The sequence below is a fragment of the Passer domesticus genome, chromosome 13, assembly GCF_036417665.1.
Source record: "Passer domesticus isolate bPasDom1 chromosome 13, bPasDom1.hap1, whole genome shotgun sequence".
NCBI lineage: Eukaryota > Metazoa > Chordata > Aves > Passeriformes > Passeridae > Passer > Passer domesticus.
Window position 1 is genome coordinate 7,853,438 of NC_087486.1, and position 25,251 is coordinate 7,878,688.

Here is a 25,251-nt window from a genome sequence, read left to right on the forward strand (position 1 = left end):
TGAGAGCAAATCTGGCAGTGTGTGGTGGTGGGTGTGAGGCTCTGAGCAAACATCTACTTTTTCTGGTATTGCTGATGGTTTTATTTTCTTGCTACAATGTAGTTGGAGGATTATAAGCTGCTGTAATGCTGTTAAAAAGCCTTTGGATTTTATCTAGTAAGTGAATATGAAACATTATTTTTGCTTATCAAAACCAGCTAACATTTTGATGATCTCTCAGCTTGTTCTTTAAAAGTATAGGATTTTTTTTGGAATGTTGCTTAAATCAGTCACTTGAGGTTTTTCTAATAGGATCTATCTCTCATGAAGGTCCATGAACAATGGGCTTTTTCAGAATGTGATCAGGTTCTCTCAACTGAAATTGTAGACTAAACTTTAATGGAAAATAAATACTAATCAGTATTAGGGTTTCTTGGCTTGTAAATAAATTTTAAAAACCCCACAAAATCCAAAATTCTATTAGTTTTAGTTATATCTCTTCCAGAGGAGTTTTCATGAGGTGTTTTGTTTCTTTCTTGCATGGAAACGACATAAAGGCTTAATTTAAATTGTTCTAATTCGTAAATTAGAAGGCTTGCTGCCACATTCCCAGGGAACAAAAATTGCATTAGAATTGCATTCTGCTAAATCTCATGTTGTATTTTTTGTGCTTCTACTTGCTGTGTCAGTATAACCAGTACTTTGTCAGTTGAGTGGTTGTGAGACTATCTCAGAAGTGCTGGTGGCAAACGATGGAGAATTTCTGCTTAACAGCACTGAAGTTTAATGTGTGTGAATGCACACGTGAAGGCACACACAGGCAAACAGTTCATTAATTAAAGAGCTGGTGTTCATGCTTGTTCCCTCCTTCTGTGATTGTGTGCAAAACTGCAGTGGGCTGGTTTCCTTCTGATTCCTACTTAAGCAGAAAGCAAACAGGGCAGTGAGGAGCTGGGAGCCATCATGAGAAACGAAGGGAGCAGGAAAGTCACATCTGCTTGAGAAGAGATTTACTCTAACATGGGTTCCTTCAACACTGCAAGTTAAATTTTGTAGTTATACCTAATTTCAAACAGTATGCCTTAATGGGGATGGGGATTGTGTTCTTAAGAAGACCATAAATTTAAATTTATTAATTTAAAATAATAACTGAGCCAAATTTTCTGATTTGCCAGTCTAGACTTGTGACTAAAATACCTCTTGATAGCTGATTTCACTGAGCCAGAAAGAGGAAATCTTGCTTTAAGAGTCTATTTTAAGCTAATCTTGCTGGGTTTAAAACTTTTATTTTAAATAATTATTGTTTTGGCTACTCAAATGCATTAATGAATACTTAAATGTGATTATTCTTTTTACATGGAGGATGTTGTGAGTCTGTTCAAGCACTGGCACATCTCTGCGTGCATTTTACTGTACTCTTGAGACAAATTTATCCTTTTCTGTGTCCTGGGTTTGTGGTAGAGCTCTGTTTGTGGGATTAATTTCAGTTTGTCTTTTGTATAAATTTACTCCAAGCCATGTCCCCTCCCCAGCCTGGCCATCTTTTCAATTTTGACTGGATTATTTCAAACAAGCAAAATACTCTGTTTTTACTTGTTAGCTGAACAAAAGCTGAAAATCAGATGAGGAAAAGCTCTTTTGCCCAGAAGCACTTCATCCATTGGGAATGCTCACAGTAATTTGAGTATAAAAATCAGCCAGTGTTAATTGTTACGGTTCTGACATAACATTACAAAAAAACCATTTCCTTTTAACTCAACAAAAGTGCAGAGTAAGATCAGGAGTGCTGGTTGCCGTTTTTGGAGGCAGAAGTCAGTGCAGCTCAGCAGTGGCTCTGTGCTCCCGGTGACTCGGGAGTTCCCAGGGAAGGCTCCTGCCCCTGCCCTCGCCTGCCGGCTGCTCTGGCTGATGTCATGAGGGGAGTTCCTGTGATTCCAGCTTGGAATCTGGCCGTCATTTAGAAATTCTTCTTAGAAAATCTGTTTAAAATTTGATAGTTTCAAACTTATCAAAAAAATCAGTTATTTGGATTTAACAGTATGTTTGCTGTAGGCATCCAGGGGGAGGGACATCACAGGTTTTGTCTAGCTGTAAGTCATAATACATTATTTTTCTTCATCAAATATAGAGGAAGAAATCAAAAACTTTGAGACTCTAACATTTTTGTGGAATTTTATTTGTAAATAATTATTGCAGACAAGGAGCCTTGATGTCTTTGTGCTGGAGGATGTGTATGTGAGCTGTGAGGACCCGGTTTGCAGGCATGGGATGGTTCACAGGGTCACAGCACTGTGGGCTGAAAAAGCCAAAAAACTTGAGGTGTGTTTCCTGAGAAGCTGGGACAGGTCATTTTGTTGCTTTTTTCCCCATCTAAAAATCTTTGTTAGTTTTTACTTTTATGTATTAAAAAAATTTTAAAAAATCACTGGCGATGCTTGTTAACGTCACGAAATAATATATTAAAAAGAGAGCAAAACAGCAGTCATGTTAGCTTTGGGTTTGTTTCAGAGACAACACGAATTTCTTGCTACATAAAACAAGCAAATAAAAGAATTGCTTAAATAGTTGAGACTTGTGGCAGACATTCTACACGCAGAATTAATGTTTTCATTCCTATGGCACAGTTTCAGTTTGCAGCCTTTCTTTGTTTATTTTTACTTGTTGCTTCATTCCTTTGTTTTAAGGAAAGGTGGTAGAACCCTGAGGACTTTAATTTAAAATGATGCCCATATATTATTTGTACTTCAGTCATTAATGTAAAAGCTGAACTAAATCTAAGTCTAAATTTTCATGTGTATTCCTTAAATATTAACAGTTAGCCATGTATTCTGTGGGGTTTTCAGTGGCATTTCATCTGTGGGTGTAAATACTTCTCCAGTTGCCAAGATAAGTGAATCTTTTATTATGATGGCAAAATGAAGCTCATGCTGCTGTTTTCCCAGCAGACTCTATGAAAAACTTGCCTTAATAGAAAAAAGCAAACTAAAATTTTTTAAATAATGCCAGAGAGCACTGAAATCCACAATACAAAACAAAACTCTGTGTTTTGCCCTCATTTAAGATGCTTGGGCTCAACATGTTGCAAAGGACATAGGAAGTTTTTTTCAGTCTCTTGTAAAATTGTGGTGTAATATGTGGTTATAATAAGGTGTATTTTTATTTCCTGCATTTATGTTTTGTAGAGCATGATTGTAGCTTAAGGATGTTTTTAAATGTTTGTAGTAACAAGGAGGGGAAGTAGATTGAAAAAAATGCAACCAGAATGTTTATAATTAAACTCAAGCTAGGTAGTTTTCTTTTGTGTGGGGTTTTTTGTTGGTTTTTTTTAGTTGCTATTTTTTTGTCTTTTTCTTGATAGAACTTGTGAAGCATTGAGGTTATGAAATTGTGAGGGGAAAGTGTGTGCTCCAAAGGATCAGGATAATGTGGGCAAAAGTAGAAGGAGTTGACTGAGTGGGTTAGCTCCTATTTCCTCGATTGTATTAATAAAAAAGTATTAAAGAACTCCACAGCATTGCTTAGAATTTGTAAAAGGCTCTGGAAATAATCCTGAAGGTTACGTGTCCTGTCCCAGTTCTCCTGTGTGTCTGCAGTGACGTGCTGCACTTCCTGAGTCACGGGAGGGCAAGGGGGAAGCTTCTGATCCATAGAAGAAGTGAAGATAAAATGTTTAATTATTAACAGTTTTTTACAATGGTGGAAATAGCAGGAAGTAAAACTTGCTGAAAGCTGAATAACTTCCAGACTTTCTAGCTCTTTCTAGATTTTGTAAATGTCAGATTAATTGTATCACAGCCTGTAAGGATACCAAACCTGAACTGAAAGGGAAAAGACTGAAATGCTCTGAAAATGGATTGTCATAAGGATAAGGATATATTGAAATGTGTGTAAAAGTGTGTGTGTGTGTCTGAGAGGGTGAAAATGAGGCTTGCACTAATTTTTCTAGGTGATAATAAGCCATATAAAGCTTTCTTCAAAGTATAAACCTGGGTTGTAAATCTGGTTTTGCTCTAACAATGAGACAACCAGGCTATTTCAACTTCATTCTTACCTCTCCAAGCCAGTTGAAATTGAAGTCTGTATTTTTTTTTCTTTTTTTCATGCCTCTTGAATGAAATTAATATTCAAGCAGCCTGTTCATCCACCTGGTAAAAGTGGCTGAGCTTTCATGTCAGTGACCTGAGCACAAAGTTGCCTCTGCTGAGCAAGCTGGGCTGCAAGATTGTTCATTTGGTGCAGAATTATAAAGAAGTGGTTAGTTCTAATTTGGCCTTTTTATTGGGTGATGTTTGTTTTGAAGGTTTGTTTGTTGTGTTTAGCAAGTCAGCCTGAAGCATTGTGGCAGATCCATCAAAGGTTTTCTCCCAGCTGCCCTTAACCCCACAGCTGGCCAGGGTGAGGTTTTGTGCTTCATTGTGGACAAGCTGACTTTGGTAGAGCTTGAGAAAATAGACTGTGTGCAACTTCATATCTTAAATTTTGCTTCATATATTTGGATTGATAGAAATCTACTTACATGCAAAGACGTTGACTTTCACTTAAAATACCAGAACAATAAGAAAAATGGCTGTACAAGGCCTCCATTAATTGTAGGGGGGTCATGAATTGCAGCTGCATCATTGTTGGAATCTGGTAGAATCTTTTAGTAACCAAGAACTGATAATAACAGATTTGAATATGATAGGGTAAAAAAAAAAAAGTAAAACCCATTGACTAGAGCTAGAGTATAACCCTTCATTTTCTGTTGTCAGCTCACCTGGAGTCCTGATCTCAGACCAGGATTCACTTGTGTGAGACTTAACAGGTTTACAACCTGTGTGTAATACAAGGCAATAAACAATTTAAACACTTTTAAGCCTGAAATATTTTTTCCCCTAGGGCTCAATGCAAGAAAATGCTGAGGCGGTAGAAGCAGTCTTACATGCAGCTTATGACCAACTCCCTTAGCACATGGATGCAGTTTGGGGAGGGTTGGGAGCAGGAAAACTGCTTTATTCAAACTACTGAGAGTACTCTGGGCTCCTGTTGTGATAGGCTAATGAATGGTCTGGCATTTTGGTAGTGAAAGCTGAGGGCTTGGTTGTCAGGAATTTGCAAGTGAAGATAAAGTTTATTTGTCCTGATGTGGAACAGAAGCAGGAGCTGGTGTGGGAGAACAAAGGGAGGGAAGGTACTTGTCTCCAGGCTGTCATATCAATCTCCAGTTATGAAACAAAAGGTTTCAGTGAATTTGTTGAAGCTGTGGAAAGCCTCTTTATTGTCTAGTTTTGGTGATGAGTGTTGTGGTTATGTGTGTGTCACAAGTTTGTTTTTCCCAATCACAGTTGCTTGAGTTTATTTAGAGCAGGTACTGGGGCTGATGAGACCCTTTGGCTGATTCTGGGCATTACATTGGCTCCACTGTGCCATGAAGCTGCAATTTTAATTTTTAATACCACAAAAAATCATAAAGCTGGTTTACTGTGGTTTGTAGCTATTTTGAGAGCTGAGAGCATAAAAAATGTCCAGATAATCTGGATTCTAAATAAAAGGTGGCAAAAATGTGGGTGGTTCTATGGAATCTGCCATGGGGGAAGTTGCTTCCTGTATCCAGACCTGATGATCACTTGGACTTTGAACTGGCAGTAAGGACACGTAGTCAACTTCCAAGAGAAGATGATCAGTTCCATCAAAACCTGGTTGACTGTAAAGATTCCTTAGTTAGGATTTTGGTTTTGGTCTTGCTGTTTAAAGATATTGAATTAGACCAGTGCCTGAGATCCTTCTAATAATTTCATAGCCATTAAATATTTTAGTATGGTAGGTACTTTAAAACAGTTTGTGTAACCTACTTAGTCCTCCTTGATTCTTTGGAAGGGATTGAATGAGTCTGCAAATTATTTCATAATTGTTAAGACTTAGATGTCCTATGCTAACTTTCACTTCAGGTTTGGTTAGCTCATAAGTGAAAAGAGGGATTTGCTGTTTTAGGGGCTCTCTCATAAGCTGTGCTAATGTGGGCTTTATGCTTTCTTGTTCAGAACAAGAAACTGATGATTTGACAAGAATTCCTCTAACGTGATGTTTGGATTCCTGACTGAGATTAAAACTGTTGAAAACTTTATGATCTAATAATATTTTCCTTATTTTCAGATTAACTGCTGAAGTACTGATCGAGTTCTGCTATTCTTCAATGAGGAACTACAGGCTGATCTTTTGCCATAACCTTAAACAACCATAAATGACAAAAGAATGCTTGGTCAGTGAGGGCAGCTGGCGCAGAAAGCGTTTTTCAAACTCGGCTGTTTAAGTACTCTGAGGTGAGTTTCTTAACTTGTTTTGCTGGGGTGGAATAAAAAAGAAAAGCAAGTGTGAATTTCAGAATGTCTAATCTATTAGAATTTACCTCTTGGTAAACAGAGAATTTTAGTTTGGCTGCAGTGCTTTGACTAACAGCATATACTTCGTGTTCTGTGTGCCAACTTCTGTCAAAGTGACTGCTTGCATTTAAGCAAGTATGTTTTCTTTTCTTTTTATTATTTGTTTTGAAAGGACAGTTTTTTCATTCCTAGAAGAAATATTTTGGTTTTGACAGGATTACAGCCTGACTGACTTACACTGCCCTTTGTTATCTATCTAGATCCTATATCAAGCAAAGACTTGCAACTGAAGCTGGAGCTTCTGCATGATAGAATGGTATCACTGAGCATCTAAAAACTAGCTTTGGGGGTTTTCTGTTCAGTAAAAATTTTAATTTGATGCAGGTGTTGAAATCTTTATTATGTGGACCAGAAAATGCCAAGTATATTTTAAAATTGTTACAGTGCAGTTGTGTATCACAAAATACTTAATCATTTCATATGATTGAAACTTAGAGTTTTGGTTTGGTGTGATCCACTGGTTTCATTTCCTGTTAAGAGGCTTTTTAGCCTGGCTGCTAAATACTGTCAGAAAAAGTACTGAGGAACCTACCAAAATACCTTAGAACTTAATTAGAAATGTGGTAACTAGAATTTTCTGCATTTTTCTTGCTGCTGTATATGTTCTTCCCAGTCCTCTGTTGAGGGTTGGACAGAACACCTCAGTGATAGGTGCTTATTGAGTAGGCTGTGTTTGGAGTCATCACAGAACTGTCCATTAAAGCAGTGCATGGATGGAGACAGACTAAGGAGTATTTGTATTAGGTAGTTAAAACACTTTGTGTTACAGATGAATGTTTTCAAAACCGTACATTGAAGTGGGCCTTTTGGTTTTTATTTCTTCTATTGACAGAAAAGACAGCTTTGATTTTTGGCTGCAAAAAGATATGAGGAAGAGCTCCTCCCCTTCCTTGAGTAACTGCAACTCTGTTCTTGCTAACAAAATATTTGGAATTCCACTTGATGAGCTGCAGCAAGAAGGGCAACCAGACAATGAGGTTCCATTCATAGTCCGCCATGTCGTGGACTATATTGAGGAACATGGTATGTATCAGCTTGCTGTGTTTAAAATAACATATTTCACTGTTATTCTTGCAAATGATTGTGGGGTTTGTAGAGTACTCGTTTTCTGAAGTTAATTATTCAACTGGATGCAAATTTGATTGTTTTGGGTTACTTCCTTTCTTTGCTCCTTCTGTTATGTGTATCACTTTCATAGCCAACAGTAATGTAGTCAGCTCTGCAGGGCACCTCATAGGAAGTGCTGTGGTTTAGGTACTGCTAACATTGCCCGTGTTATTTTTTTGTTACTGGGCACAAGGAATTGTATGTTGGGAAGAGAACTGCTGGAAGTTGTGCAAAACTGTTGTCCAGAAAATGTTTCAGTCAGTGTGGGAATTGTGCATAGTGATTATCACTATTTTTTTCGATATATTTGTCCATACCAGAGCTAGAAGATTATTTCTGCAATTTTTTTTTCTGACTCAGGGGGTCTGGAACAAGAAGGACTTTTCCAAGTCAATGGGAATGCTGAGACAGTGGAGTGGCTCCGGCAACGATATGACAATGGAGAGGATGTGGACCTGGTTAAAGAAGCAGATGTACCCTCAGCTATTAGCCTTCTTAGATTTTTTCTTCAAGAACTTCCAGAGCCAGTTATTCCAGGCAGTTTGCACATACATTTGATGCAACTTTCTCAAGGTAATAACTCTTTTTGATTGAGTGTATTTATTTGATGATTTTAGGAGTAAAACCCAGTATTGTATTGAGATTTGTACTGGCACTAAGGTGTCTTTGGTGCTCTGTGTAATAATAATAATAATGATAGTATTGCTGTGCACTTTGGTTGCAATGTTATCTATCAGAACTGGAAATGTGACTGAAGTATATTCACTTGGTGTGACAGCAGAATTCCCATCTAAGACTATAAAACCTAGAGTGAACATAGTTTTTTTCCTCCTGTCTTTGAATAGATCACTGTGGGTAGGTTTACACATGGATTGTTTCTAGCATGCAAGTCCCCCTTTAGTTACCTTTTGTCCACTGTGTAGAGACGCTTCACTTAAACTTGCAGCTTATTGTCTTTACTGTCTTTTTAAAGTGTAAAAATTATTTCAGAAAAATTTAAAGTTCTCTGTAACAAGGAAATCAAACCACATAAACCTGAAACATTGTTTTCAGATGCTAAAATGAGACTTTTGATTTTCTCAGGGTTTTGCCTGTCTGATAGGCATATCTCAGTCAGTTTTCAGAAATACATCATCAGCTGCATGAGGCAGAGGAATTGCCTAAAGACCTGCAGAAGGTGCTAGTAATTGTTGACCCATGTGTTAGTTCTGTTTTTCTCCTCTTCAGCAATTCTTCCATGTCATTAGGTCAGGTTTAGTTCTCAGGACACCTTCATTACACAGCAGGGTGTGGCCTGCGTGCATCGTTAGGAGCTCGTTGCAGGCAGGTGGTTCCTCTAGGACAGGTGATTTGGCTAATTGGGGTGTGAATGTGGCCGTGTCCCACAAGGTGTATCCCTGCCTTAGTACCAGAGCACTTGAGTTAGGGGTAAGAACGTTCTGCTTTTGGGTCTCTGGTTGTTTAGAACTTAAGTTTCAGGAGGGATTGGTTAGACAGAACATGGAGATGTGTTTGTTCAGAGTGGTCTGATTATCACCTTGCTGTGGTCCCTTTCTTACAAAAGTCTACATTGTTAAAGTACTTTTTAAAGTTTTTTTTTTTTTCTGTTCTGTTTCCAAAGTGCATTTCTAGAGTAAGAACTGTCAATGAAATGTTAATTTTAATGTGGTATGTGTTTAGACAACCATTTTCTGTGCTTGGTTGCCTGTATTCAGCTGCTGTAGGTGTTGTCTGTGTCTGAGCAAAGGAAATCCTGCAGATCCTGCTTGGTGCTCCTGTACATGCTCAGCAGGGAATTTACTCACTCTTTACTTTGTAGATATTAAGGACTAGGATGTCTCTGCTCTCTCATCTAGAGAGGGAGAGATGGTTCATCATCCTCAAATGTGCTTTTCCCTCTCTAACTGTTTTTAGAAGAGTTTTCAAGTGTCTGAGAAAGAAAGGGAGGCCTCTTTGTATCAATTTTTCTCCCATTTTGCTTTCCTGACATTTCCTGTATATGGAATTTCTCAGTTAGGTACAAACAGCTGTAATTCTTTGAACCTTGCTGCCTGTAAGGCTGATGAGGTAACAAATAAGATTTATGGGGACATATTTTGATGAAGAGTGTAGTTAAACGGGATGAGAATGAGGAGATTTTATGGTGACCCTTTCTTAGATCTGAAATTGAATCAGCAGGCTTTAAGCTAAGCACATGTGAAGATGATTCCATTGAGATAGCTTGGATTTATCAGTTAAGTATTATAAAAGCAGGTAGAGTGGTGAGAATGGGATGCTTGTAAAGGAAAAGGTGTCAAAGCAGCTTGTGTGCCAGAAGAATTTAAGTCGATGGCAGTTAACTCTGTCTGGAGCTGTTGCTGTCTCTAGAGCTCTTCTGTGGAGCTGTTGTTATGTAACAACGGTAAAACAAAAACATACAGAGTTTGCCCTCTGAAATCAGGAATTTGAGTGGGCATTGATTGGGGAAAACGTGCAGAAGAGAATGTGGTGGATAATAATGAACAAATGCAAGCAAGTTTTCACATTTTAGCTTGCTGTTTAATCAAATCAGTTGTTTTTTCAGAAGTGTTAGAGGCAACAAGCTGATCACTATCAAATAGGAAAAGATACCTTCTTTGTAACTAAAATATTTGTATTGCTTTTTTCAGATTATAATAATGAAGATGAATTTGGAAGAAAGTTGAGGTTCCTCTTGCAGCAGCTTCCACCTGTTAATTACAGTTTGTTAAAGTTTCTGTGTAAATTTTTAGCTAACGTAGCATCACATCATGAAGAAATTTGGTCAGCAAGTTCTTTAGCTGCAGTCTTTGGCCCGGATGTTTTTCAGTAAGTTAATTAAAAAGGTTAATTCACTGTTTCTGTGGGAATTTGAGTGTCTCTCTGTAGCTTGAAGTCATTCCTGGTCCCTGAGCAACAATAACAAAGTGCACAATGTGTTTCAAGCAGAATCCTTTTCTGTTCCCACCCACTCTCTCACCCCAGTTTGGTTTTGCAATTTTTCTAAGATTTAAACGTCAGCTTGTCTCTGAGCTGTGGTATGGGAAACCACTGTTTTGATTGTTGCATTATTGTATTTATTCTGAGGTTCAAATATTTTAGTGATAGTATGTAAGGCTACTATTTGTAGCAAGAAAACAGTTCTGGGAGGAGGCTGGTAAAGTACCAGTTTATACTGTTGTTTCCTCTCCACAGGAAAATATTTAACTTTGAAATACTCCTCATAAGAATTTAATTGACTAAATAGTTGCTGATCCATGATTTTAAAATATAAAATAGTATAAAGCTTTATAAGGCAGTAGTGTAAAGGCATGCTTAAAGTTGTGTGTGTTCAGAATGGGCAGGGGATAATGGTGTCGAGTGTAGCACTTAGTCATAGAAAACATTCAGAGGTGTTCTTTGGGGAAATGTGGCATTTGGATCTTTAAACTAAAGCAGTGTTGAAATTTTTAGCATTTACACAGATGTGGAGGATCTGAAAGAACAGGAAATAGTTAGCAGAATAATGGCGGGACTTCTGGAGAACTACTATGAGTTTTTTGAAAATGAAGAGGAAGATTTTTCATCTACTAATGATTTAAGCTCAATAACTGAGCAGGTAAGACTATTTTGAATGGCTATATGTTATTACTTAACAGTCAGTTATGTTTATGAAAGACTTACTGAAATACATGTTCTTTAGTATGATTTAGAAGTTTCCTGCAAACTGACAAAACCTGGCATTTTCTTAATGCTTGTGAAATTCTTGATTCTATAGTAAGTGTAGCTGTACTATATTGAAAAATCTATAGGAGCTAAACCAACAGTGAAATTATGCCCAACACAGACACTGTTATAAAGCTTTCTAATTACCAGTTTGGGAATAAAGAACTGTTTTTGATCAAATGAAGAGCAACTCTGTTGGTCTTGGTCAAGAGTATTTCTAGGTGTGTCTTACAGGAACATGCAGGGTCTTGCACTCCACTTGATGATGTTATCAGTGGTGCTTTCCTGTGCCAAAGTTTTTGAATGGTGTTTCTGATTCTAAAACTTGAAAATGATGTATTTTCTGTAAAGAGGAAAGGAGAAAAATAAGCAGTTGCTAAGGTAGGTAACAAAGAGTGCTGAATTTTACAGCCTATCTCACAAACCCCTCCTCTAGCAAGACAGGTAAGGCAAGCACTGGGGCACTTGGCTGCTTCCTCTTCCCTGCAGTAGGTGTTGGTCTGGTGTGCCAGGCTGGGCAGCAGGTTCTGGAGTGAGCAGTGTGTGCTGTGAGAGCTCCTGGAGCAAACACTGCCCCTCTGCAAAGCTCCGTGCAGGGATCTGGCACTGAGAGCTGCCACAGCCCTGCTGCATGCAGGGAGCTGCTGAACAAAGCTGGGCTCTGACTGCTGCAGCTGGAGGCTGTCACTGACTTGGGAGAGCTGCTCTGTAAAGCAGAGCTGCTCTGTGCTCTCATGCTTTGAAATTACTGGCTTGGCTGTGCCTTGTTATATGTTTCAGCAAAAGGGTTTCCTAAGTACAGAATCTGTTTGGTGTGTGGTTTTGTTTGTTTTTTCCCTTAGTTGGAGGGCTGGTGGGGTGTCCCTTTAATTTCGTGGTGTCTCCAGCAGATGTCAACAGTGCACTTCTGTCAGAAGAGACGCTGTCCCTGCAGGGCACAGCCCCGCTGGCAGCTGCCCCAGCGTGTGGGTGGGCTTGCCTTTGCTTCACTGGCACATGCTCTTGCAATTACAGAGCAAAATCAGGGATAAATACATTTCTTGCCTGGAATGTGGTGCCATATAACACGTTACACCCCTTTTAAAAACTAACAAATATCTTCTCTCTGTCTTCTGTGTAATTTTAAACTTCTGAAGTTTCAATTTTTTATTAATTTAGTGTTTTTGTTTTACACTGGTGACAGATTTTATAAAGCATGTTTTCTTGAGACTGTTGCTTTAATTTCTGGGTTTGCCAGATTGGGAGATCAGTAATCAGTCACAGAGTCACCTTGAGAGTCAAATGGAATCACTTTTTTCTCTTTGCCTTTTTGTGTTTTAGACATAGTTGCTTTTTAAAAAATGAAGTTTCTGCTGTCTTGAGTTACCACTTGGCTATATTGTTTTACTTTTTAAATTGGCCATATTTTGCTGCTTCAGTAAAAACATCTGTGTTTGGAAACAAAGAAACAAAAATAGACAAGAGCACAGAAACTTTGTAAATGTTCATTCTGAGCTTTGAAGTTTGGGTTTGTAGACTTCTGTATTGTCTTCACTAGGGGGGTTTGAAAATGCTTCTGATACATGAATAAGGCTATCTGTGGAATAGAGGAGAATTATCAGTTTTAGACATAGAAGAAGAAAGGTTGTGTAGTTCATTATTTCAGTGTGGTTGGGATTTTATTGTTTCTTCATTCTGCTTCTGTTCATTTATGGCATCAGAGGTGCTTCGTGCTTTTCACTTTTTGTCCAGCATTCAAGAGCAGCTTTTTAATGGTGTAGCATTTACAGTTTTACGTAAAAGCAAGTCTAGTGTGCCTGTTTTTTCCTAAAATTAAAAAGTATTCTCCTTCTTCATGTTACTTCCATACCTTTCATGCTTTTTTAATTCCCTGGACCTCTTGAAAGGAACTTTTCAATCCCTTAACTTTGATTAAATGTTTTGTAGATCAATGATCTCTTGGAAGAAGAGGAAGATGTAAAGCTTGAGCAGTCAGAAGAACTTCCAGAAGACAGCACAGAGAAACCTGTTGAAAGTCCAGCTGTGGTGCATCTAGATATGACAGGGAGTCTCTCAGATTCCAGGAATGTTACAGCATCAACAAGGTAACTTGGTTCTGCCTTAGAGTCTGGATTTAGGGTTTGGATTGTAATTTATTCTGTCAGAGAGAGAAACTGCCAGACTTTTGAGATGAGTGTTGGTGTCTACAAACTGAAGCTTTAGAAGTAGGTGCAGTTCTTATAATAGTAAAATGTGGGTTAAAATAACTGTTCCTAAATTCAGCAGAGGAATGCCTGTAGGATCAGATGAGATTAAGCATGGGAATTTGTGCAGGGAAAGTTAAAAAGAGCATATTTTAGTGAAACTGTAAAGTAGTATTTACACAGTAAACTTTACAGCAGAAATAAGAAGAATCTACATACTGGTAGATCCAGACCTGTTCTGTACCATCCTTCCAATGGGAAATCCTGGGATTGTTTCTTGTCACGTGGTGCTGGAGAGCTGTGGGCAGGTTTGGAAGTTGCAAAATGCCATATAGGCAGGAATGTTGGAGGGTGACCCAGCTTTAAGAGCAATTCCCATAAATGAGTGTGTAAACATAAAATCACACTTTCATTTGAGAGCTTGTTGGTGCTTGTTTAATACACAGATTTATATTTTACTTGTTTGTAGTGTGCAAGGTTTTATTGTTAAGTCTGCTTTATTTGTACTTAGAGTTTACATTCTGCAGATGGTGAATTTTACCTCTTCCCCTCTGCAGCGTGTGTATGGTATGGGCATTGCATGTAAGAAATTGTAGGGATGAGTAGGAGGAATCTATAATAAAAATATGACTAAAAGCAGAAGAAATGCAGGGAAAATCACAAGTAAGTTACTTCCTAAGAAGGGGTAGTTTCAAGAATGAACAGATTCCAACCAGAAATCCACAGCTGCAGGCTTCATTCTGCTTCATGGCAAGAAGCTGCAAAATACCAAATAATTATGGCATCATGACTGTGTTTTGTAACTGAACTTATATTTTAATAGTTATTTATCTTTATCAGTAATAAAACTTCTTATTTTTAGTTGGAATTAAATTTTTAAAAAGTTGCAGTTTAACTATTCACAGGTATTAGGTTGCTTCTGGAATGTGTAAACACAGCAGTAGTGACAAACTCAGCATGTTTGAAAGTTTAAATTGGATAGCCTGAAGAGACAAACATTTTTACTAGATGTTTAAGGTTAATTAAAAATGAATAGACATTAATTATGGTTGGCATTTTAAATAATTTGTGGGGAAGGATAAGGAGGAATCCTTTAGAAGGAGAATTTTGACTGTTAAACCAGAACAACTGCAGGAAACAGTTAATAAAGTGAATAAGAAAGTGCTTTTATTAAGCTTTTAACCACTATAAATACTGTAAATATTTTCCCAAACCTGATGGCTTTTATGTGTGCATTTAGTGGCCTTGTTTTGGTCTTAGTTTCTCAATGTAAGAAAAAAAATAGTTAAGAAAGCAAATGTTAATGCAGGTTTATTTGGATAATTTATCTTTGTCCTGATGTAGAGCCTGTGGCAGCTTATACAGGAAGGAGGAGGAGAAGTAGATCTTAAACATGATTCTTGTAGCTCTTTAAGCTGGGGTTTTGTTTCCTTTTTGCTGTTGTCAGATTTTGGGAACCAAATATCTGTGTATTTTGGTTGCTCTGTGAAGAGTACTAAAAGAGATTGTACAAATCAAGATAAACAATGGGGCATCTGACCTTCCTCCTTGTTATTTGGACTATAACTTGCTTCTAATTTTGCTCACTGTCTTTTTCCTCTACTCATTCTGTTTGTTCTTGCTGAAACCTATGACCTTCCTGCACTGCATGGTGTTAATTTGACTTGGAGTTAGAGATCTTGTGAGAATGTGGATAATCATTAATGCACTTTGGTTTAGTGACTGCTTGAAAATGGTATTTCTAATAAACCTGTGGAGTGATCTTTGAGCCCATTACCCAGCAGGGAGCATTTGTTGCTCCCAGGTTGGTATTGGGCACGTAAAGGAAACTTGTTCTCCTTTACCAGAAGCCTTTTCCCCACGGCTCTTTCCCTTGTGCTGTCCTGACTTTTGGAGTAAAGAATTACTGACTCAGCATTGCAGCTGAATTTTAAGACATGCTGGTGAAATAAGTACTTTAGAATCCTTCTCTGTCATTATTCCAAATTTTTCATCCCTGAGCCTTGCCAAGCAGTATTTGCTTTAATTGGACAGTTCATCTCAATGGTTGTCAGTTAGAAGCCTAATATAAAATCTCTCTGGTTTTGGAGTTTTCAAAATTGTATGTGTAAAACTATGAGATGTGACAGGCAGTAAGTTATATAAACAATTTACTTTGTTTCTGCTAAATGCAGTGACAAGGGCAATATCTTCACTGCTTCTGGGATATTTTTGTTAACCCTTTTGTTATTTAATTAGCTCTGATCAGAGAGAAGTGATAATATTAACACTTGCCAAGGGAGACAAAATCCATGGTATAGCTGACTGAATAGAAGAGCTGCCTAAGCTGCTAGAGAATACATTATTATTTTAATGTAGTGCTGTTTTTAGCATCCAAATACATTTTCCTCCTTCCATCCTGGAAAATCTGTAAACAACACGTTAGGAGAGCTTTCAAGTGTTGATTGGGCAGCTTATTGTCAGGAGTGACCTCATGTTGCAGTCGATTTCTATTTAGACTGCAGGGTTTAGTGCAGCACTCCAGAGGTGCCGCTCGCTCGCAGGCAGCCCCCGAGCACAGCCGGCAGCATGCACAGCCAGCAGCCCACAGCACGCTTTGCTGCCTTCCAGATGAAGCATTTTTATATGAAGTGCTCTTTTGGGATAGCAAAAATAATCAGAATGGCCTGCAAAGTTCTGCTGCACAGGTAAATATATGAAAAGAAAATGTGATTTCGGTAGGATCGCAAGTAAGGCTTTAACTTTTAAAATTATGGGAGATTAAATGTGGTTTGGAGATACAAAATGAAATAATACCACAACTGATTATTTTAATGAGAAATAAGCATCTGTGAACAGTCAGGAAATTACCAAGGAAAACTTGGACATGTTTTATCTCCAGTTAATGTATTTTTCTACTTGAGATATGTTTTTACTGGGACCTTTTCTGATTAGGGAGCCAGTGCTGGAGGGGTTCTCAGGAGGGAGTTAGCATTATGAAACAAAGATGTTTACCTTTCTGTGTCTTGCTGTGTCATGCTGCGTTAAGGCTCTGTCTGGCTTTATAAATTACAGCTTTTAAAAAGTATCCTTGAACTGTGGTAGGTGGGCTTAGAAGTTGTAATGGCTTTCACTTAGATTTTCACATTTGTTTCAGAAAGTGCTTAATTGCTGAAGTGATTTGTTGAAGATGTAAGATATTCTTCATGTAGTAAGAGGATTCTTTAGGATTTGTAATACTGCTGATTTATGCACAGCTTTTGCTGAGTACCTCTAATGCTCCCAGAGGTGTTGAGTGAAAGCACTGGAGAGCCATCCTGTGCTGGGGGCTGAAGGTTACACACTAGGGTGGAAAATTTTGTTCTGAACCATGTCTGGAATCATCTGGATTCTTTGGAGATGAGTTTGATTCTCCCTATTCTTGACACATTTCCTCATTGTCTCAAGTGGTAGAAGAAAAGGTTTTCAAGTCATCAGTTTCCTATAAATAGTGTTTGTACTTGTGCCCTTGACTGAGTTTTTCTTGCTCTCTTTTGCAATTAGGGTGTTGCAGTGTTCTGTGCTCTAATTGCCTCATTTTTTCTACCAATTTGTCCAAGGAGTGACTGTTTCAATAGTAATTCAATTTATACAATTAAGTATTTGTACCTTTAGAATACAGGCATACCTTTTATAATGCAACTTTTGTAGAACTTACTGAGATGGATACTTAAAACTACATTCTTCATATTTTGAAGTATTAGTTGGGTTTTTTTCCAAGATAGTGCTTCTTTTCTCTTACTTTGTTCATTAAGCTAAACTTGTAGCTTCAAATTTTCATTTTTTACTTCAAGTATTGTTAATTCAAAGTATGTTTATCAGGAAATTGACTTCGGTTGTAGGACTGTGCTGAACTTCTGTGCATGGAAATACAAATGACATGTAAATACCCTAAGCAGTAAACTGCCTCCTGCCATTTTTTTGTTTGTAAGAAAAATATAAAATGTCAGCGTGTTCCCCCTCAGTTATTTGATCTGCAGCTTTGAAATCAGTGGCTACAAGATCTGGCTTCTGTGTCAGGTGTTTTCATTTCCTGAAGCTGTGTCTGCTTTGAAATAGTGGCTGAGTGTTGCCTGTTCTCAATGCATTTGGAGTAGATCAGCTTTGGCTTTTCACCAGGCAAACACACACACAAATCATAAGATGAACTTGATTTGTCAGCCAGTTTCCATTTTTAAAAAAGGGAGGAAAAAGAAATTGAAAGCATCTATGAGCACCTGCTTGTTCACTTTGTGTCATATGGGCTTTAAATTCTGTGCACTCTGCTCTTAGCCCAGTACAAGGTGTCTCAGTTATTAGTAGTTATTTTTAAATAAATACCTTAACCACTTTCTTTATCACCACATGTTTAATTGAAAGCCCTTTATTGTTTGTGTTTCACCTACTTGGAGGAAGGAAAAGTAGAAAGCCTGCTTGAGATGATTTTTCTCTGGTGGTGGAACTACTAATAAAACCTGTAAGTTCTAACCAAGGTATTTGCTGTGTTATTCTTGGGTAAACAGAGAGACTGTCTGCAATTTTTAGTGCAAGCAAGGCTCATAGCAGTCAGAACTGATAGGACACCTCACAGAGGTAATGATTGCTCAGTTCTCCAGGGGAGTGACAAGCTCCTTTGTATTTCAGGGTTTACCATATGCATTCATGAAAATAATACTTTAAATCAACTTTGGCAACAGTGTTGCTGCATGGTAAACAGTAGCATAAAATCTTTTTCAGCTTTTTGAGCTTAGTTATCTGTAATAGAAAGAAAAAGCCTTTTTTTTTTACCTCCCTCCCTGCCTCCAACTTAAGCTGAAAATAATATTTAATTTTTTTTGGGTGAGGTGTGTGTGTTGCAATTCAGGGCTGTTTATAGCAGATTTCTCATCTTTTATTCTTTATTGTCACTTTGTCTGAAGTTTTAGTATTCTGTTTATAATAAAATTTTAATCATATTGATGAAAAATTGTAGAGGGACCACATACACATGAATTAGCTGGCTTGTGTTAGTTATGTTGATTTCCACCCTCCCACCCCTCCTCGAGGAGTTTAACATTCTAGGCTGAAGTGGCTTTGCCTGGAGATTTCCAGATGCTTTACAAAAATCAGGCTCCTGTCCCAAAATCTGCCTTCTACTTGCAATGTTGTAGCTGTGCTCAGAGAGTGTTGAAGATCTGTTGAGCATTGCAGAACAAAATTATGCAACAGTGGGAAGAACCTGTGGGGGAAAGCAGAGTAATTTGGAATTTGCTTTAGGCAGCAAGGTTAAAATCTGCATTCTTAAGCAAGATGTCAGGAAATGTTTGACTACAGAATGATTAGTATTTCCCATGGGAAAGACCATACATCTGAGAGCTTGGAGCTTCATAACACAACAAATATTGGCTCTTGTGAGACAGAAATCTGCATTGCTACTTCTACAACTTTCTGCCTCGTGATGGTGCTCCTTAAGATTTTGTCATTTAAATAATAGAGGACTGCAAATCAAGGTGTTCCTTTCATGTTTATTCTACCTCTGTTAGCTGCATCACATGCAATATTTAAATATTTTTAGGTTGCTTTCTGTTGACTTCAAGACTTCTATTTAGTGTGATAAGTTTTTGCATTATATTAACTTCTCTTTCTTTATTGCAGTGCTCATATCTCTCCCATAAGTATCTTGCCAGCCTCTGCAGAGTAAGTACAATGAAAATATGAAATGTTTGAATTGTGCTCTTGCTAGAACATGCATAGAAGTTATGTATCCTTTCAAAAAGATGCAGTAGGTTTGATTAGTTTTGAAGGAACATATTTTAGTGTGAAGGATGTCAGTGGTAGCATATAACACTAATGCAGGAAGTACCAAATGCCTGTCAGTGGTGTTGACTGCAGGAGCATGAGAGCAGAGTGTGTTTGCATCCAGAGTCCAGAACTTTGGTTTTACACTTAGATACATCTGAAGTTTTTACTTAATCTTATAATACCATTCATATTGTAATTTTAGCACAAGTGATGCTGAGTACAGTTCAGTGGAATTCTTTGTACGCATGCGGAGGAAAAATAAAAGCACAATTTCAGAGTTAAAATGGGATTAAATAGCTTAAGATTTTTACAGGCGGATTTTTAGAGGCTTCTTTTGTGTTGAGGATGAGCTGCCTGAGAGGTGCTCAGTGGAGTAGTTTTTAAAGAATACTGTTCTGTTCTTGATGAAATTTTGGGTATATCCTGTGCCCTTCATCACGTACTTGCTGATTTTTTGCTCCTATTTGTTGGCTTTTGCCTTTTAAGATGACAGCCCTGTTCAGGAGAGGGTGCAGCCACCCCATGTGATGAAGTGGAACCTGCTCCAGGGTTGATTCTCACTGTTACAGACACAGGATTTTACTGTCACAGTAATCCATAAGGCTCTTACAAGTGTTTGTGTATAGTTGTTAAAAAATAGGTTAGTTATTGTAATGTGTTGATTGCTCTTAAAATACTGTTGATAAACTTCATAATACTTCATGTAAATCTTAATGGATTAAAAAATAGTAAGTGTGGTAATTTCCACTGCTTTTTGGAAAAGTTAGTCTCTTTTGCCTTGAAGTACTGCCTCAAAATTTGTCATGTCAGGTTTATCTCTGCCTTTCTGTCTAGTTGATCAATGCAAAAGTAGAGCTCTTAATAACAGGACTTTTCCATCTTATGTTTTTTTTAGCATTTTAGAAAGAACAATCAGAGCAGCTGTGGAACAGCATCTTTTCGACCTGCAGAGCAGCTTGGATAACGATCTGAAACACATACAGCAACAACGACTGGGCTGTAACAATGAAACAAAAAACCCCAGTGGGGATGAGGAAGGATCTAACAACCAGTAAGATTTTGTTGTGTCTGTAATGAATTCTGTAGGATTGTGTATCTTAACTCTTCCAAAAAAAACTAACCAAATCCCCCACCTGGACCCAAAAGTTACAACTTCGGCTGTTGACTTCAGTTTTATGTATTTAAAAAAAAATCAGCTTCCATCAGGTGCCAGTAATCAATAGCTCTTGAAGCAAATATTTTAAATTGATCTTTTAGCTAAAAATGCTGTGAAGTGTAGTGTCTGCTTTACTGCTGAATTCTGTGCAAATAGCACAGAAACTTAAATTTACTCAAGTGCTTTCATTCTTATCTCATCCATGTGACTTACAAGAAAATTTTAACATATTAAAGTTATTGTAGATTCGCTTTCTGTTTCATAGCCCTGTCTTTCCATGTCAACGTAGCTGCTTTACTGCTCTGGCTGCCAGTGTCAATGAAACAGCCAAAAATGGATGGAATGACCACTGTGGGTCTATTTGCATACAGTTCCAATCTTATTTGATCAGATTTTATTTTTCTTGTAAATCAGGGCAGATTCTGAGTGCAGTGATTGCCATGGCAGCATTTGGAAGCTGGTACATTTTGGTGCTTCATTAAAAATAAGTAGTTGTGATTAATACTCAAGCCTTCAAAAATGTGTTAAGATTTCAGTACCTAAAATTCTTTGTTGCTCAGAGCTGGAACACATGAACAGAACCTGAAATACATGAAGTGTTGTTCAGAGACTCAGATGCTCTTTTCTAAGTTGTTCAACCTTTAGTGGTTTTAGAAGATAGGAATAAAGTTTGCAGTGGATCATAAGAGTAATAATCATTGCTGGTAATGATCAATTAAATCTGAGTTTTAGTGCTAAAGATTCAATGTCTTTGAAGTAATTTGTAAGGGGGAAATTGCCTCTCAGCCCTGTAGCAGCTGAATTCCTTCAGTCCCAGTGTAAGTGCTGTAAAGGTTGGCTGATCTCAGAGGGGGAGGCTCCAAGTGCCATCTCTGCTGGTTTGAAACCAGTATCCTCCTCTGGCACAGGCACTGCTGCAAATGCTTCTGATCATCATTCCACTGTGGATTAACTGTGAGAGAGATACATGATATTGTTCTTCAAGGGGGTGTCTGGGTTCTTTAAAGCAGCAGACTGTGCACAAGGCAAATACACAGTTAAGAACTGAAAAAAGCAGTGATCCAGTGCCAACTTCTTAGTGCTAATTTAATGGCTGGAATTAAGAAGAAATAGTTAAAATGTTAATTTTCAACACATCTTGTTTATTTTCTCTATATCTGATAGTAAGGAGCTTTCTTGATGTGGTCTGGAATTGTTTTTGAGTGAGGACAAGGAAGGCAAAGAAGTCAAAGCTTGTTATGAATGACAGAGTCATGTGGTGGCACATAAAGCATATATGTGAATACAAATATGGTGGCAGTTAGTTTTAATCTGGCTGTGGTGTTACATGCCTTAAGTTGAAGTCTCAGCAGATTAAATGTTTGAAATAATGGGATTTCTCACTGGAGGGGAACCCAGTGACAGTAGCTATAAACTAACTGACCTCAGTACTGAGAGGAGTGTAGCCACAGCAGTGTCATTGATTGAGTCACTGTAGTTTCAGGGTGTCATTGCTTCTGGCTACTGTGTTTTAATTCCTTAGGTTAGTATGTTAAGTGTGGGGTGTGTGCCTGGCCCTTCAGACAAGAATTAAATAAATACATTTTAATATGTCTGTCATGTCTGGATGTACAAGACACCACATTAATAATTAATTTTGCCTACAGGTCAGAATAATTCTGTTAAAAAAAACCCAAAAAAAACCAAACCAAAAAGCATCCTAATGTTTGGTAATGTTTAAGGGGGGAAAAATGTATTTTTTTTTCTTTTAAAGGTGTAACAACAGGTTTCTAAAGTCCTTCTGTTTGTATCTTTAGGAATGATGTTATTGAAGATAATGACACTGGTAGCAGTGAAAACACAGGAGACTGCTCTGAAGTATTGGTTTGCACTGATTTAGACAGTGAAGCTATGAAACATGATACTGTAACTGAGGAAGAAGAAAGCATCCAGGTGAGAGGAAGAGTCTCCTGTATATCAAATCATAAGTTGCTGCAACTTTAGTGCTCTAGAGATCCAAGTTCTCCTAAGAGCTCTGATGGAGCATTATGTGGTGCTCTTGCTCTGTGCACTCAGCTGTCTTCCTTGTTGTGCCATGTGCACTGAGAAATCTCTGTGTGTTTTGGTGTGACTTGTTTGGTCCCTGGCTGATGTTTTTCCATTCTTCTTTCACAGATACCAGCCCTTCCTTCTGCTGAGGTAAGCTGGAGTATGAGGCAGCATAGCACTGGCTTGAACACCATCTGTGTTAGTAAAGGCTTCCTGAGGAGCAGAAGCTGTAGAGCTGATTACAGCATAGCCCAGTCACCTTGCATGGATCAGGAAAGGGTAGCAGTCACCTTGAGGCTTTGCAGCCTCTTGGCTGTGCTTGTGCTGGGAAGGTTTTGGCATTAGCTAATTGCAGCCTTTCCTCTGTATTTCCAGTTCCTTCTATGGTAGGCAGAGATATCCTGTTCTTTTCAGCACATCTTTATCTCTTCACTAGTTGATGCAGTCAAGGAATTCTGTAAAATATGTGCTGACAAAAATGAAATTAAGGATAACAGTTAAAGTGCAAGAGAAGAGAGTATTCTTCCACTTTGCTTTAAGCATATGCAGCTGTCAGATAAGACCTTCCAATGAAAAAAACCAAATCTATAGTTCCTTATTTATTTGCTAACACTTTTGTTGTTACAAATCTAATTGATTCATTTTGTGGGTGGAGAGGTTTGTTCCATGTGTGGAGAAGTTTCTGCAATGGTTTTCAGCTTCTTGCCTGTGAGTCCATAAATCTTCCTGAGGGTTTCCTGATAGATAACCAGATAAGCAAACCTATTGTTAGTAGACTTAAATTAACTAGAAGAATTTAATGGGTCTTTGAACTTGCAAAGATGGGAATGGATGCCTTAGCATAGTGAGATTGAGTCATTTGGAATCTGTATTTTTATTAAAGCAAAATGTTTCTGTAGTGCTTTTCAGTACTCGGATGTGTTCTGCTCTTGGGCTTTTGTTTGCTTTTGGGGATCCCAAATGACTCTCTTCAATCACCTAGCAAGCCAAATATTCCAGTTGTTCCCACAAACTAGCATATTGTTTGGAATCCCATTCTGTAAATTAAATTTCACAGAATATATTCATTGTCCTGGTTCTTTCCTCATGCTTTAGTGCCAATCTTTATTTTTTGTTGTAAAAAATAATTCAATTGTTATCCTATAGCACAAAATGCATAAAACATGGTATTGGATGTAAAGGGGAATATGATGCTTGTGAGTACACAATAGAAATACTTTTGTTGTCATTCCTGGCCTTTTTTTGCTTTTTGATAGACTTCTGTCCATTGCTGGCAGTAGTAAGGTGGCATTTGGTGGAATTTTGTTTTTTTCAATGGTAGTTTTTTTCGATCTTTTTAATACACTGTTTCCAATTGGAGAGTTGTACCATCTGGGGAGAGGTTAAAGAGAAATGTGGTGATTCTCCTGTGTAGAAGGAATTTGAGAGGAGTGTGTAGGGTTGTAGGAGAAGAAAGCTCTGCATGTGAGTTCTCCTTTGGTCCCAAAATGGAAATAGAAGCAGCTGTTTCCACAATTTGAGTAAGTGTGACTGTGCAAGACTTATACAGCTCATCTCCAGGATGGAAATTATCTGCTGGAGTATGACAAATGCACTGTAATTAAAAATTGTTTCCCCAGATTGGAATTTGGCTTGAGGACTGAAATAATGTCAACAGAAGAATGATGTTTTTTCTGACAGAGGTGTCAGTTGCTGTCAGCAGCATAAAACTGGCAACTGTTGGTGTGTTTGAAGTCTCCTGGTAACTTGATGTTATATTCAGACACTGTAAAGATCATTTTGTGAGAATTCCTGAAGTCTAAAACCTAATGGCATATTTTATATTTCAAATTTCTTGTATTCCCCCAAATAAGACACTTTTCTGAAGAAATCATCTACTGGGCTTGGGCATAAATACTTCTAGTGAACAAAGTGGTGACATGGACTCCTCTGAATTTGTTTTGTGAGATGGTGTCACAGAACTGACAGCACTTTTTCATCCCCTTCCAATTCTGTTGCTGCTTTATTTAGTAACAGGGATTAGTAGCTCCTTTAAAAAGTTTGTCAGACTTGTTTCATTTCATATATGTTGGGCACAACTCTTTTTGAGACTAGGATGTACAAACTGCCATGGTTTTAGTCACCCCAAACTTCATGTCATGAGTGACAATTTTAGGTGCACCTTTCTTGAGGAAATAATAAAAAATGGTTTATCTGAAGATGGAAAGTCAATATCTGACTTCTGGTGATTAAAACACTTGGTCACTGGCCTTTCTTGAGATGTAAAAATGGTTAAAAAGCATGGTTTCCATCCACACACACAAGAAACTTGTAGTTCTTGAGGGCATTTCATGGTCAGAGATGGTTATGGAAACGTTTTCTGTTGAGAGAGCCATTCCCAAATCTTCCTAAATACTTTTTCCTAACAGACTGCAGACATATTATTGAAACCGTGTGATGAAGATGAAGATGTTGATGGAGAAAATAATAGTGAAAGGTTTGTGTTTTTTGTAGTCATACAAATCTATAAGATTAACCTACAGCTTGTTTTTTTTTTTGTGAACAGCCCTGTGTTATGAGAAAGAGAAGAATAGAAATTTATTTTCTTCAAAATATTTTGGCATGTTTTATTCCTCTTAATGATTGAAGAATTAACGTTAGCAACAGAATTAGTGTTAGCAACAGCCAGAAAGCTCTGTTAATTTGCAGCTTCAGTTCAGCACTGATTGAAATTTTCAGTTTTTGTTCAGTTGAGTTTTAAAATATTTACTCTCTATTTGAGAATAAAGGTCTGAGCTGGTTTTATTTTCAACTTTATTCAAGTCTAGTTGTTGTTTACATGTTGCGACTTGAAATTCAAGGTGAAGATGAGAAATTGGGAAAAAAGTAATATAACTTCAATCCTCCAGAGTTTTAATTA

General features: G+C 37.7%; 1 protein-coding gene across 9 annotated transcripts in view; it reads left to right on the top strand.

Annotated features, from left to right (window-relative positions):
- Window positions 1-25,251, top strand: part of FAM13B (family with sequence similarity 13 member B) — a 44,454-nt gene that overhangs the window by 4,350 nt on the left and 14,853 nt on the right. For 7 of the 9 annotated variants that reach the window (XM_064388299.1, XM_064388305.1, XM_064388300.1 and 4 more), the window contains exons 2-12: window positions 6,112-6,278; window positions 7,231-7,421; window positions 7,866-8,078; window positions 10,154-10,331; window positions 10,956-11,100; window positions 13,134-13,291; window positions 19,022-19,063; window positions 20,064-20,219; window positions 22,121-22,256; window positions 22,479-22,502; window positions 24,761-24,828. In XM_064388299.1, coding sequence (XP_064244369.1) covers window positions 7,265-7,421; window positions 7,866-8,078; window positions 10,154-10,331; window positions 10,956-11,100; window positions 13,134-13,291; window positions 19,022-19,063; window positions 20,064-20,219; window positions 22,121-22,256; window positions 22,479-22,502; window positions 24,761-24,828 — 1,277 coding nt within the window. In that variant the 5' untranslated portion in view covers window positions 6,112-6,278; window positions 7,231-7,264. Of the gene's footprint in view, window positions 1-6,111; window positions 6,279-7,230; window positions 7,422-7,865; window positions 8,079-10,153; window positions 10,332-10,955; window positions 11,101-13,133; window positions 13,292-15,924; window positions 16,078-19,021; window positions 19,064-20,063; window positions 20,220-22,120; window positions 22,257-22,478; window positions 22,503-24,760; window positions 24,829-25,251 lie in introns of those variants that run through there. The other 2 variants (XM_064388306.1, XM_064388307.1) reach the window with 2 other exon arrangements.